Raw genomic sequence first — 14,624 nt, forward strand, 5'->3', positions numbered from 1 at the left:
TGAATGTGGTCCTGTTTGGATTGGCAAATTCTTTAAAAGTGGTCAGTTCAGGCCGGGCGTGGTGGCTCAAGCCTGTAATCCCAGCACTTTGGGAGGCCGAGACGGGTGGATCACGAGGTCAGGAGATCGAGACCATCCTGGCTAACACGGTGAAACCCCGTCTCTACTAAAAAAAGTACAAAAAACTAGCCGGGCGTGGTGGCGGCGCCTGTAGTCCCAGCTACTCGGGAGGCTGAGGCAGGAGAATGGCGAAAACCCGGGAGGCGGAGCTTGCAGTGAGCTGAGATCCGGCCATTGTACTCCAGCCTGGGCGACAGAGCGAGACTCCCTCTCAAAAAAAAAAAAAAAAAAAAAAAAAGTGGTCAGTTCAGTAAGCCATGGTCTCCTGAGGATATCACCCATGAAGAGATAGTGGATAAAGAAATGAAACAGGCTGACCTTCCCAGGAGACAAACTTTTCTATTTGTTCTTCCTTTTCCTTTGTCTAGGAAGTTTTATTTTTGAGATAGTGTCTCCTCTGTTGCCCAGGCTGGAGTGCAGTGGCACGATCTCTACTCACTGCAACCTCACCTCCTGGGTTCAAGCGATTTTCCCACCTCAGCCTCCCTAGTAACTGGGACTACAGGTGCACACCACACCTGGAATTTGTGTGTGTGTGTGTGTTTTTGGTAGAGACGAGGTTTCACCATGTTGCCCAGGCTGGTCTTGAACTCCTGGGCTCCAGTGATCCACCTGCCTCAGCCTCCCAAAGTGCTGGGATTACAGGTGTCAGCTGCTGCGCCTAGCTGGAAATGTCTTCTTTACATCAAAGCTTTTAAGGCTATTATCAGGATCTATTAATGAAGGGAAGGTAGAGCAGAAATTCAAGTTTCTTTTGGAAAGGTGAACCAATCACCACAAAATGACTAACATTACATGAGTCCCTGTGAGGAGAGGAGCTGCCCCTTCACAAGGAGATGCACGTGTTTTTTGTTTGGGAAACATACCTACAGACCATTCTGTTTCTGTGGCTGCTGGAGACTCCGGTCGTGGGCATCTTTGACAAAGGGACTTTTCCAGCACGGTGGGCGGCAGTGCTGGTGATGCAGATGTGCAGCATTGCTGTGCTGTGGACTCACCTGCTCCCAGACTGAGGACCGAGACTGACAGACTCTCTTCTGTTTCCCTTATCTCCTTTCCAAAGTCTATGAATCTACCCTGGTCCTTTCCTTCTGTGTCTAATGAATGTCTTTCTCCTACTGTGGTGGAGGAAGTACAGATTTTGAAGTTCTAGAACACAAAGTCTCAGCATGGCTATGATCTAAACGAACATGGGCTGGTTACTAAACCTCCCAAACTCATTTCCTCATCTATAGTCACCTCCCCTGTATCCCTGAGCACCTGGGTGTTGGGGGATGTTGGGTCCACAGTAGGTGTTCCTCCAGAAGCAGCTCTTCTTGGTCCATATCCTGCCCATCTGCTCTTCAGCCTTCTTGGTCCTAAAAACATGTACTTGTCCTTTGTCCTTTATTTCCAGCTTTAAGCTTCTAGAAGTTACACTGATACGATACCTCACTGTGCCCAAAATCTAATTCATCATTTCTCCATAGGTAAGTTTTGGATTTTCTTTCTTTTAAAGAAAAATCACATTGTTGAGTGGGTTTGTTTTGGTGCCCACCAGCCATTCTGTCTCAGAATCAGTGAAAATGGAACTCCTACCCCAGGATAGCCTCTCGTGGGTTAGTATATGTAAGTGGCTGTGGATATTCAGTCAACCAGGGGCAAGTAAGGCAATAATGAAAACCTCATCATGTCTATGATTGTAAAACTGGGGAATGTTTGGAATACTATCAACCTATTCTTCATAAAGAAAAATTTGTAGTGGCCAATTTGTGACTGTGGTATACAGAAGATCTGCGTTACTAAGCAATATGGGAGAGATGGGAGAGATGGGAGAAAGCGGAGAATGCCATGGCCTACTGAGTTCAAGTACTTCACAAAGGCTAACACTGCAAGGCAGCCTCGTTGGACGGGTAACCAAGATCATCAGGATTATCCAATATTAAACATGAGAGAAAGTGTTGACATGAAATAAATGAAAACAAAGCTATCCCCATATTCAATAGGAACATAAATCAGAAGTAATTTCCTCTAACATTATGAGATGGGAGTTTACTACTACCAGAATGATTTCATCCACAGCAGCAGCAGTAGCCCACTGATAAATATTGTCTTCTGAATTGTCCTGCCTTCTGATAACTGGATAGTCATGGAAACTAGCAGTATAAATGAAGAAAGAGTTAAGACGCACTTAGAGGAAACATTTTGATTATTTTATTTTTTAATCTTCAAAATCTTCTGCCATGAGACAGGAATGCATGATAGCAATGGCTCAACTTCTTCACATGAAACACTTGGATTCATTTTCATTCACAAGTTTTTCTAAAAACATCTACAATTTCATAACCCCACCCACTTCCAACCATTATCACAGATTTAACTGACCATTAAACAGTAGTTGCCAGCATTAAATAGCTGGAACGCTTCCTGCGTATTAGTAGTGTCTTTTGAAACTACCACCGAAGAGTATCATGATTATAAATCTCATTGTACACGGCAACCCCAAAGGTGACTGATGTTCTCAAAGAAACTCCCTGCAGATCACTGAGAGCTGTATTCCCCAGGTACCTAAAGAAATGCTCTTTCTTCTCCAAGAACTGCCTGTTCATGTCAGTATATTTCTTGCAGGGAGTATAGCACATGCTGATCTGATGGTGTAATCATCACTGCTAATAGGCAGATATATATGCCTGATACTTACTGGCGTGCTCTGATAACTATGTACAGAACATACTGAAAAAAGATGGGTTGCTTGGAATCTCTCTTCTTTTGAAGAGAACTATTTTGAGGTTTTTTTAACAGTTGTAAACAAAAGGAAAGATACACAGATACCTATACACATAGAGATCTACACTGAGTATTTTCAACGTGGTGCATATCTTCTTATCTAGAGATACACACAGTGTCTCCACTCGCCCCTTCACACACACCCACACCCTTCCATACAGCGTGTGAATATAAATGTAAATGTCCTTGGGAGTTCACTGGAGTTTTCATATTACCAAATGATGATGAAATACCTGATTTGTATTACTCCTGAGAAGATATTAGAAGGGAATGACAGTTCTGATGCACTTTGGAATGGCACAATCACGTAAACGCCTGCATACTTAAGACTTCTTAACTCATCCAAAGTTTCTAAACATGATTTGACCAAAAAAAAAAAAAAGTATCAAAACAATGCAGCAAGTTAAAAAATCAAAACACTTTTTTATAATCAAAGTATCAACAAATATATAGGAAATACATGTTTGTCAGCAATTACTCTTACAATAGGAAACATGTACTGAAAACCATAGCTAGCCAACAGAACTTAAAAAAAAAAAAACCTTTCCAATGCATAATACATGCATTGCCCAAAATAGTAGGATAGCCATGTTAGACTTACAAGACTTATAGCAACTCCACCAGAAAAAAAATTGCTACACAGCAAATCTGTTAAGTATGCTGTTGGTAAAAAAAAAAAAAAACTGCTGACTGTTATCCACATTTCTGTAAAAAAAAGAATTTGCAATTTGCTGAATCTTATCCCTCATATAATTTGTATAAAAATTACAACAAAACCAATAAATTTCAAGCACCAATAATCTAAACTTACTGTATTTATATTTCTCCTATTATTGAGGGAACAAAGTATGATGAAGGCTTAGCTGAAATTAGCCAGGTAATTATTACAGTTTAGTTTTAAAGGCATGTGGTTTTCCTTCCATTCACTTGAATCTCAAACATTTGAGAATGTTTAGGCTAGTAAAGGACTCCTTGGAGGAATCCATCATTTCTGAGTATTGAAGGTTTTAATATACATTGAAAGCTCTTTAACAAACCAATGCTCTCTTAGTTCTAGGATAAAACAGATTTGCACACAAGAAATTAAGGGACCGTTCCTCATTATGACTGAGGAAAGGCAGCACCTCTCTAGTAGACTAAGAGCATGTCTGGACATCCACTGGTAGTGTAAGAAAACGGCATTTTTTTAAGAAGGCAACACCATTGCACTTGGCAAAACTGAAGTTTTTCTTAATTAAAAAATTTCCATTACACATTTGGGGTGAGAGGGTATCTTAGTAAGAGTACTTTTTTTTCTGGTTTCTTTTTCAGGGGGAAAAAAGTAGTACAGTCTGAGCCAGTAGATGAGTAACAGTGTTTGTGATGCCTCTGGTTGTTCCTGAAGAAAACGTTCAGATAACAAGGGGGTTTGTTTTCAAAATCAATGCAACTGCTGTTTTTGTTTCCAGTATTTACATCACACCACTTACGTACACAGTAATTTGTGAGACATCATCATCATTTCAGTCTTCTCCTAATATTAAGTTTGGTTAATTTTCAATAAACACCAAACTAAACCTTTAAGTTGGCTGCATTTGAGAGACTGAAAATAAGACTATATTGAAGAAAACAAATCACATGGAAACCAAAATCTCAATCAACAGTGATTCTCCATCACTGCCCATCCTGTTATCTGAACTTTATCACAAAATCACATGCAGCTGAAGGAAAAGAGTAGCACTGAAGCCAGGGTGTTAGGACGAGGGCAAAGCGTCTTGCTGGTCCTCTGGAAGGGTGGCTTCGCCCTGCTTGCTTATCTCACTGGGTGGCTCTTCATAAAGAGGCTCACCAAGGTCTCCACTGCCCCCTTCACTCTCCTCCTCGCTGTGGTCTTCGCTTGGCTCCACAGTTTGTTCCAGGCTGTTCTCCAGAAGTGTGGGAGAACTGCTTATTCTACTTTCCTCTTCAGCTGTCTCATTTAAGGACTGAGAAGGAGGCGGTGTGGGAGTATCAGATTGGATGACACTTTCAGTGGAAGAGACGGGGGCTTTGGTTAGAGTAGTATCCGCTACAGTCTCATTCTGAGGCAAAGATAACTTTTCCACAAGTTTCCACTGAATGATGCTCATGTCTTTTCCACCAGTTGATATCAGGTGACTGTCATTGTGTGTAAAACTGACGTTGGTGACATGGCTGCTGTGGGCACTGTACTTGTGGCTGGGAGCCTATATGAAATAAATCAGACAGACAGGAAAATTCAACTCGTTCTTGACAAGCCTGTTTCAGGAACGGAGGTGATACTTAAGGGGGGTAAACTCAGCTTGTGAAATGGGCAATCCAATTTAAAGCCAGAAGTCATCGAATCTCAGGAGTAAGACTAGCCGTTATTTCCTTTTATTACTACTTTACATAGGAGAAACAAAACAGAAGAATTTGACATCTCTGTATTTTCACACTATATGTTTAAAAAAAAATAGCTAAAAGCCTGTCTCTTCTAGATGTTGGTAGTATACTTGCCAGAGCTTAGTAATTATTCTTCTGAAATGGTTAGGGGAACACTTACTGTGTTGGCAGGATTACAGGAGATTTGGGAAACAGTTCCATTAGTTTTATAATGTTGAATATGTGTCCAACAAATAAAATATTTTAAAATATTTAGAGAGGTTTTAAATTGCCAACAAATCAAAAAGCAACCGGACGATAAATAAACACGAATAATCCATCATCAGTCGTCATTTCCACAGCTCGCCTCTCCTTAGCCTTAGGAAAGGGGAGAAGACAAGCACTGCCTGGCTGGATGCTCACCGATGGCCCTTATCTCCCTCTGTGCGCTGGAGTAGCATGGAGAGGAATCGGTAACCTACAAATATTTTCTTGCCATTGATGGAGAATCATCCCTGGACAGAAGGCCTTATAACATTAGTTTCTATTAAAGTGAGTTTACCTTTGCTTTGGAGCAGGGATACTGAAACAGATGGACTTTACAAAAGTCATCGGCAACAGCTATCACCTTTCTATTGTGGGATCGCACCAGGGCATTGATATCTGTCCCATCAGATCCTTCTGGCCAGACACCTTTGATATGGAAACACAGGGATGCAGAAAAATTAGCCGAAGAAGTATAACTGTGATGCTACATATGTTTATTTTTAGAATCTGTTTAGCTTTTATCTGTGTTCAAACTCTTAGCTGTTAACATTTCCTTTACAAATTTCTCAGTGGCTCACACTGTTCTTCATTCAAATGAAGGTCCTGTCCAAAATCTAACTAATAAAAAATCAAAATAGCCCTAAAATGGAAAACTCAATGGTGCTCAATAGCAACCAGCAGGTGGTGCTAATAATTTATTTTACTTTCAGCTTGACTTACACCTCAGCAATAAGCTCTTCCTTTTTAAAGCTTCTGGATGGAGGGAATCAGTTACTTGTATAGACAAGGTTCAAAAACAAAGCCATAACACCAAGTCTTCAAAGTGTAGTCTAGGTTTTCTTTCAGGGAGGCACCTCAAAGAAAACCTCAGAGAGATTATTTCTTATAGAAAGCATAAGCCATCCACTAGTTTAGCATGCTATCCCATAGAATTTTCCTAGAAAGATTATGTCCCAAAATAAGACACCAAATTTAATTATTCTGAATCATTATGCAGCACTAATGATCACGTTGAACATAATTTTCACAGACCTCTATTAGGCTAGATTGAAAGTATGGAACATTTAAGGGTTGAGATGTTGGCCACTTGTGGTTGAATGCTACTCCAGAGAACAAATATGTTTTTGGTAAATTTGCTAAAAACAAGTCAAAATACTTTAAAATTGGTCTCTCTTAATAATTTAATAATGTCTTCATTAAATAACCACAGAAGCTATCAGCTGTGGGTCACTGCTTCATTTTCACCTACAATAATGAAATTGTTTATGGACAGAATTATTTTGTGTTTAATTTCTTCCTGGCCTATTAGGCTTCTCTGTCTTGACAGTACTTGTGTTTTGAACAATCACCTATAATGGATTATTTTTCTAATGCACATAGCATAAAGAAATGTTCAGATCTATGATCAGGCTGGAGAACTCAATTCTCAGAAGGCAGAGATATATTGTTAGAGAAAATATTAATTTTTGTGCATTGCTTTAGGTATTGGTGCCACATCCATATCCAGTGTTTTAATAACCTGAGCATAACACTTCTTTTTAATTCTTTGTAAATAACGCTTTATTATTTTAATTTTTCCATCTATCTTCTAACCCTTTCAGAAGGATACCTAAATACTGAGGAAGGCTTAGAAAACAGTCATAGAGGTCAGATTTCCAGAAATTTACAAAACGTCAGATTAGGAAGAAGTCCCACATAGTTATCTTTATATAATTCTACTAAAAATGCCTTTGTATTTCAACAAGTGGTGTAAGGCAACTAGACATCCACATGCAAAAGAATAATAATATACACTGACAAGGACATGGAGAAACTGGAACCCTCATACACTGCTGGTGGAAATGTAAATGTAGTCACTGTGGAAAACAGTCTGGCAGTTGCTCAAAAGAGTAAACATACAGTTACCATTTGACTCAGCAATTCTACTCCTAGGTAAATACCCAAGAAAAATGAAAACATGTCTACACAAAAACCTGCACATGACTGTTCATGGCAGTCGTATTCATAACAGCCAAAAAGTAGGAACAACCCAAGGTCCATCAACAGATGAATGAATTAACAAAATGTGGTCTATCCACAGAATGGGATATTACTTAGCCATAAAAAACAGTAAAGTACTGATGCATGCTGTAACATGGATAAACCTTGAAAATGTTATGCTAAATCACAGAAGCTAGTCTCAGTGCATCACATATTGTATGATTCCCCTTATATAAACTATACAGAATAGGCAAATCAATAAAACAGATTAGTAGTTGCTGGGGGGTGGGGCAGAGGATAAGAGAGATGGGGTAACTTAATGGGTACAGGGTTTCTTTGTGAGATAATGAAAATGTTATAAAATTAGACCTTGATGGTCACACAACTAAGTATACAAAAACCACTGAATTTTACACTTTATTTATGAGATGGAGTCTCAATCTGTCGCCCTGGCTGGGGTGCAGTGGCATAGTCTCAGCTCACTGCAACCTCTGCCCCCCAGGTTCAAGCGATTCTCCTGCCTCAGTCTCCCATGTAGCTGGGATTACAGGTGCACGCCACCACGCCCAGCTAATTTTTGCATTTTTAGCAGAGACAGGGTTTCACCATGTTGACCAGGCTGGTTTCGAACTCCTGAACTCAGGTGATTTGCCCACCTCGGCCTCCCAAAGTGCTGGGATTACAGGTGTGAGCCACCACACCCAGCCTGAATTTTATACTCTAAATAGGTGAACTGTATGGTATGTATCTCAAGCTACTTAAAAATGCCTTTCCAAATTTAATAACTTCAATTTTCACTTAAAGAAAAACGGGAAGGTAATCTGTACTACTATGTGAATTCCTTGTCTTTCATATTGAGGACCAAAAGTGCTGGATTCTGCAAAATACAAATCCCATGTTTGTTCAATTCTAACACATTTTATTTCTCTGAGGCTGACATTAATAGTGATAAAGCTAAAGAACACACAGACTGTTTTTCATTTATAAATTTAAGCAAGTAAATATTATATATGAAAAACCCACAAGCCACTTCTTTACATCAGGTGTCACGCATGTCCTTACCAAAGACTTGAAATCCTAGCACACAGGTATATGTCGTCCAATCAATGTCCTTACAATCCGATCGATTCCTGATTAGTTTGCAGCCATTTGGAATGTCCCCTTTAAATTTAGAAACAGGAAGTATAATCATAGTGCTTGTGTACAAATGTATTTGAAAGTGCATCTTGATTCAAACTAGCCACGTTTACTTGTATTTATAATCCATACACTGAAAAACATTAAGACACATTTAAAAAGGAAAAGAAAGTGTTCACTTTAACAGGGTTTATAAAACCACAAACTGTTTCCCATGGGAAGTTTTTTTTTTCTCTCTCTAAAAAGCATAAATGCCCATCCATTATATTCCTCCCTACCTCCAGGAGAAGTAGTAAATGAAAAACCATTCAGAGCAGCATCAATCTGACAGAGTAATTTCTTATTACTACATGTGCCTTCCGTTCTACACTATTACATTAATTCATTACTCTTGGAGAAGTGAACCACATTTGAGATTCTCATTACTTTAGCTCAGTGTAACATATGGTTTGTCAGGTTAAAGAGTCTGGCAAGCATTCTCCGCACAATTCCGATTCCATGCAGCCTGTTCATTAGCACCCCTGTCAGACACGTCTCAGCCCATATATATCTGATCATTCATACTTACAGTACAATATTTCATAGTCTCCCGAGTTAGACATTATATACTTGTTGTCTGGGGACCAGTCAAGGTGTGTGATGTAGCTGGAATGTCCCTAGAAAATAACAGATACACTGTTAGAAAGCATTTAGAGTTCTGAATGATAAACAGTTTAACAGCTAGCCAATACTGCTTTCTGAATACACATTTGTTGGAATTTCCAAAGGAGAGGAAGCAGTGTTACACCCTCCAGAACTGAGCAGGCTCACAGCAGATCCTTAGCACTGGATACTTGGGAGAAACTTTCTGGCCTATCTGGATACCAGAAACTAGTACCTACTACGTGTATCAGACACTTCCAAGAAAGACAGTCTCTTAAACTTGTATCTTACAGGACACTACAACACGTATCATACCCTCTGGCCTTATTTCACGTCACTGGTGTCCTCATGAGAGTGACTCCATTTTTGAGAATGAAGTGTTGGTTGTAAGTTGTGCATAAGGAATACAGTCTACCTGGGCTACTTCTTAACTCTCCATGGTACAACTCAGAAGCTGAGGAATACAGCGCCCATATATGGTCTATATGGAGGTATCCTAGAGAAACTATCTCCAAAGAATGTTTTGGGGGAAAATTCATTCAACGCTGTACTCCATCAGAACAGTAGGACTCAATATAATCATCTGATTCCTTAGAACATTCCTTAAGCAGGAAACAATGATCTTTTTCTGCTTAGGTTTTAACACTGTGGGAGTTAAAACAAAAAAACTACGAAACACTAATTTTTGTTGGCTTCCCATATAAGCACTTATGTATTTCCAATAAACTATTTCAGATAAATTACCAGATCTTATGGTTCACCAAAGCTGACAAAGACCTGAATTTACTTTTACCTCCTACAGTCTGGGGTGAAACACATTTAATTTCTACTGTGCTTTTTCAATTACTAACTTTATTTTTTTGAGAGAGGGTCTCACTCTGTTGCCAAGGCTGGAGTATAATGGCGCTATCACGGCTCACTGCAGCCTTGACCTCCCTGGGCTCAAGTGATCCTTCCACTTCTCAGCCTCCTGGATTGCTGGGACTATAGGCACATGCCATCACTCCCGGCTAATTTTTGTATTTTCTGCAGAGACAGGGTTTCACCACATTGCTGAGGCTGGTCTCGAACTCCTGGGCTCAAGTGATCCTCCAGCCTCAGCCTCCCAAAGTGCTGGGACTACTGGCATTAGCCACTGTATCCATTCAATTACTAGCTTTCTGGTCACATGATTTTCTTCTTTTTATTTTGAGATAGAGTCTTACTCTGTCACCCAGTCTGGAGAGCAGTGGCGCAATCTCAGCTCACTGCAACCTCTACCTCCTGGGTTCAAGCGATTCTCATGCCTCAGCCTCCTGAGTAGCTGGAATTACAGGTGTGCACCACCATCCCAGCTAATTTTTTCTATTTTTAGTAGAGACGGGGTTTCACTCTGTTGGCCAGGTTGGTCTCAAACTCCTGGCCTCAAGTGATCTGCCCACCTCAGCCTCCCAAAGTGCTGGGATTACAGGTGTGAGCCATGGCACCAAGCCTTATTTTATTTTTTTTCACCTATTCTTTTCTTCCTCTAAGATTTTTTCTTTTTTTCTTTTTTAATTGAGACAGGGTCTCACTCGTTCACTCAGGCTGGATGGAGTGCAGTGGCATAATCTTGGCTCACTGCAACCTCCGCCTCCTAGGTTCAAGTGATCCTCCCACCTCAGCCTCCCAAGTAGCTGGGACTATAGGCACGCACCACCACACCTGGCTAATTTTTGTATTTTTTTGGTATAGACGGGGTTTCAACACATTAGCCAGGCTGGTCTTGAATTCTTGACCTGAAGCTATCCACTTGCCTCAGCCTCCCAAAGTGCTGGGGTTATAGTGAACCGCTGCACCCAGCCAAGATTTTATTTTTTAAGTTAACAAATTCAGTGTACCTTAGGGATAGTTTTTAATGATTTATATTAGAGCAATGACTCTTAATTCTTTTAGTATCCTTCTGAAGTCTACCAATGTGTCCCCAAACCTTTCTGGAACCATAATCTCCACCATAGTGCTGTATGGGAAATAAACATATTTAAACAAATTTAAATTATATGAATCTGAGAAGTGAAGCTTTCTGAAATCACTAGAAATTAAGCAGTATATTGGAAAACAGGTTGGGAATCACTTGCTAGGCATACAGGGGACCTACTAACTTAAGAAATCAGTTTTCATAGACAGCAAGATGCACATGGATGTTTGCTATTTTCTGAGTATGGCAGGGTTCATACATCCTTTTCACAGTGCACATGAGCCTGATGGCTGGCTCTGGCGTCTGGGGAAGCCATGCTTCTAAAATTAAAACTTGCTACATGGATGAAGATTTAACAAGACTGGTCATGGCAAAGTACAGGCCTCTGAGAATTTCACCCTAATGTAACAGTATTTAAAAATACTATCTGCATCTTTGTGCAAAGCTTTCAATACCATTAATTAGAAGAGCATCAAAAGCATTGTATATATACATGATATTCATGCAAAAAACATCTGTGTTGGACACAGATTATTTTCAGAAGGTAAATCAACATAAAAGTATTCTCAAAAGGAGTCTTGAGTAGGAGAAGTCCCCAAATTTAGAAAAGATCTTAGGAAAGTTATTAACTCATATTTAGAAAAGAGAGTATTTTCTGCCTGGCATCGATTCCAATAAATAAGCAAAGAAAAGATGAAATGCAGCTGCTGGGGTCTATGTTACCCTCCCCACAAATCACCTCAGTGTCCTTCCTCTACCCAACTCACAGGCTAATGCAAAGTATATGCACAGCTTAGAAAAACAGCCTCAAACTTTACTCCATGGGCACAAACACAAGAGCAAATTCTAGTATATCTCCTTGAAGACAAACAAGTAGTCTAAGCTGGCCCTTTCATTATTGTCATTAAGTAGCCATATGGCGTTACCACAAAAATAATCTCAAGTGACAAAGAATATGGCTATGAAGAAAAAATTCAGAAATACGTGAGTTAAATCTTTGTCAACTGCATGATGATTATCACCTGAATCAGTGGTTTGCAACTGGTTTAAGATTACCTGGGGAGTTAAAAAACAACCAACTAAGCAACCAAGGTCTCGATTTAGGACCTAGCTTTTGTCCATCTAGAGTTATGCTGTTCAGTCGAACTTTCCGCAGTGACAAAAAATATCTGTATCAGTGCAGTCCAATGCAGTAGCAACTAGTCCCCTGTGGTTTCTAAGTAATTGAAATGTTGCTGCACTCTCATTGCATTTAATGGTATGAACAGAAAGTTGTGGCTAGTAATTGCCATATTGGAAAATACAGATAGAGAAGTCTATTCTTTCTCTACTAATTTGAAATACCCCTTTTATTACTTAGTAAACTTCCACAAAAACATAAATCTGTTTCTGGATGCTTTTGTTTCATCAGTCTATCTGCTTATTCCCAACCATTGATAGTTCTGTGATACGTGGAAAATTTCACATGAACTAGAACTATTTTATTAATCCCATAAATATGGTGAAAATGTAAAGATCATATCAAATTTAGAGACTAGTTTGTAGAAAACATATCTTTATCAGGTTTTTTATTTAGAAACATGCTATGTCTAATTCTTTCAGCCCAATGAAGGCAGAAGTGGGCAACAAATTACAGGAAACATCCTTCTGTTAACTCTCTTAAATGCAGACAAATATCCATGTACATTCTTTTATTTTTAGTGGAAGAGAGGTGATACATAATGTTGTAGGGTGTTGAAGGGGACAGAATCATAGGAGTTAAGATTAAACATGAGATGTTCTTTTATTTCTGACTCATTCAGTTTTCAAAAAGTGTTATTCTAAAGGTTTCCTATGGAAATAGCTTTAAGAAACTGTCTTAAAACTAGTCAAAGAGTGACAAATATTACACCCCCATCAAAAGGAGATGTCTTTTTAGAGCACACAGGGAACGCTAATGTTCTGCTGTCAGGTATTACCAGTCCCAGTTTTCGAAGACAGAGATTAAAGCAGCTAATGACAGGAAACAACACATACATCGATGTAAACATTTGTTTTTAACAGAAGTAAAATTTCCCAATAATTTTACAACTTGTTTTACTTCACTACTTACAGTGCACCTTCCATATCTGCTATATTTTCTTCCATTTTCAGAGACTACATAGAGGTAAATAAAGTTGTCATGAGATCCTACAGCCAGGAAGGTACCATCTAGAATGAAATAGGCCAGTGTTGACTAGAGAAATACACTGATAAATTTATTTACTGTTATTTTACTGGATCTACCCTAAATGACAAATTTTACAAATGCTGTTAAATCTCATCAATTTAACTGTTATTTGGCAACTGATGAATGAATCCTATCCACTAAATACATTTGAAAAATAAATGGTCATCCAGTCTAATACACAATCCCTTCTTGGAGATGCTTACAGGCCTTGGACTCTAGGCCTCATCTTCTAGTTAAAAAACAGCTCGAGAGAGGTTATTCTGCCTTCTTGGGTGGAAGGGTACAGGGTTTACATGGCAGGCTGAGAGGACAGCTGCTTAGTTCAGCTAGCATATATGATCTGTTCAATTACAGAGCAGGTGCTCTTGGGAAGAGACCATGTTCCTTTCTTTTGTGGTGTCCTTCCCTGTACCCACCACAGCGCTAAGCACGTAACAAATGGTCAATAAAGTCCATGTCATCTCTGGAGTTCGAGAGCTATATTTGCAGTGGTTATTTGCTACTACAACACTAAAAAACAATAAAACATAACAAAACAAACCCCAGAAAAATGTTAAAATTTTTGTGCTTCAAGAGGACTCTTCTCAGGCTCATAAAGTACATACTTTTCCTTCCTTGTTCAATTTAAAGAATACTACTCTGTGATTCCTTTGAAACAACTGAGCAGGAATCAAAAAGATTCTCTGGATCCCGTGCTAATGCAACAACTATTGGCGTATATTTTCAAATAAAGAAAATGTCAGACTAACTCCAGGGAAGAATAGTGTGAATCAAAGCCACATTAATAACAGGAAAAGGTAATTGGGGTATTATCATAGAAACTTAATATTGTGAATAAAATACAAATAATTACTCTCAAGTAGGCTAAAGGAATATATCAAATTCTTACAGAGCATTTAATTAACAAACCGAGCATTTAATTAACAAACCTATCATTACTATGTAACCAAAACAATGCACTAGATTCTAAAGGACTTGAAGGGCCTATACAATTTGTGTATTTTAATTTCTCTGTAATTTCTTTTACATTCTCTTATAAATAAAGAAAAGGTTGCTAACCAGATGTGACATTTAGCCTAATACCTATTGAAAATTCTAAAGTATGACTGCACTTCATTCTGCTTTCAATTGCAAATGCAGCTGTAGTAGTCCATTTTAAATTTGATGATTCAGAATGTTGTTTAACTTTAGCAGATCTTTTGCAGT

General features: G+C 39.0%; 1 protein-coding gene across 12 annotated transcripts in view; it reads right to left on the bottom strand.

Annotated features, from left to right (window-relative positions):
* Positions 1–2,290: 2,290 nt before the first annotated feature.
* Positions 2,291–14,624, bottom strand: part of EML4 (EMAP like 4) — a 161,342-nt gene continuing 149,008 nt past the window's right edge. For 7 of the 12 annotated variants that reach the window (XR_012422452.1, XR_012422450.1, XR_012422448.1 and 4 more), the window contains 5 exons: positions 13,302–13,399; positions 9,200–9,287; positions 8,557–8,655; positions 5,810–5,940; positions 2,291–5,090 (listed from right to left, as the gene is read on the bottom strand). Coding sequence is in view for 4 of the 12 variants with exons in the window: in XM_005576019.4 (XP_005576076.3) it covers positions 4,620–5,090; positions 5,810–5,940; positions 8,557–8,655; positions 9,200–9,287; positions 13,302–13,399 (887 nt within the window). In the remaining 8 variants the exon portion in view is untranslated. Of the gene's footprint in view, positions 5,091–5,809; positions 5,941–8,556; positions 8,765–9,199; positions 9,288–13,301; positions 13,400–14,624 lie in introns of all 12 variants that reach the window. The other 5 variants (XR_012422447.1, XR_012422446.1, XR_012422445.1 and 2 more) reach the window with 2 other exon arrangements.

This window comes from Macaca fascicularis, chromosome 13, assembly GCF_037993035.2.
Source record: "Macaca fascicularis isolate 582-1 chromosome 13, T2T-MFA8v1.1".
NCBI classification, from domain to species: domain Eukaryota; kingdom Metazoa; phylum Chordata; class Mammalia; order Primates; family Cercopithecidae; genus Macaca; species Macaca fascicularis.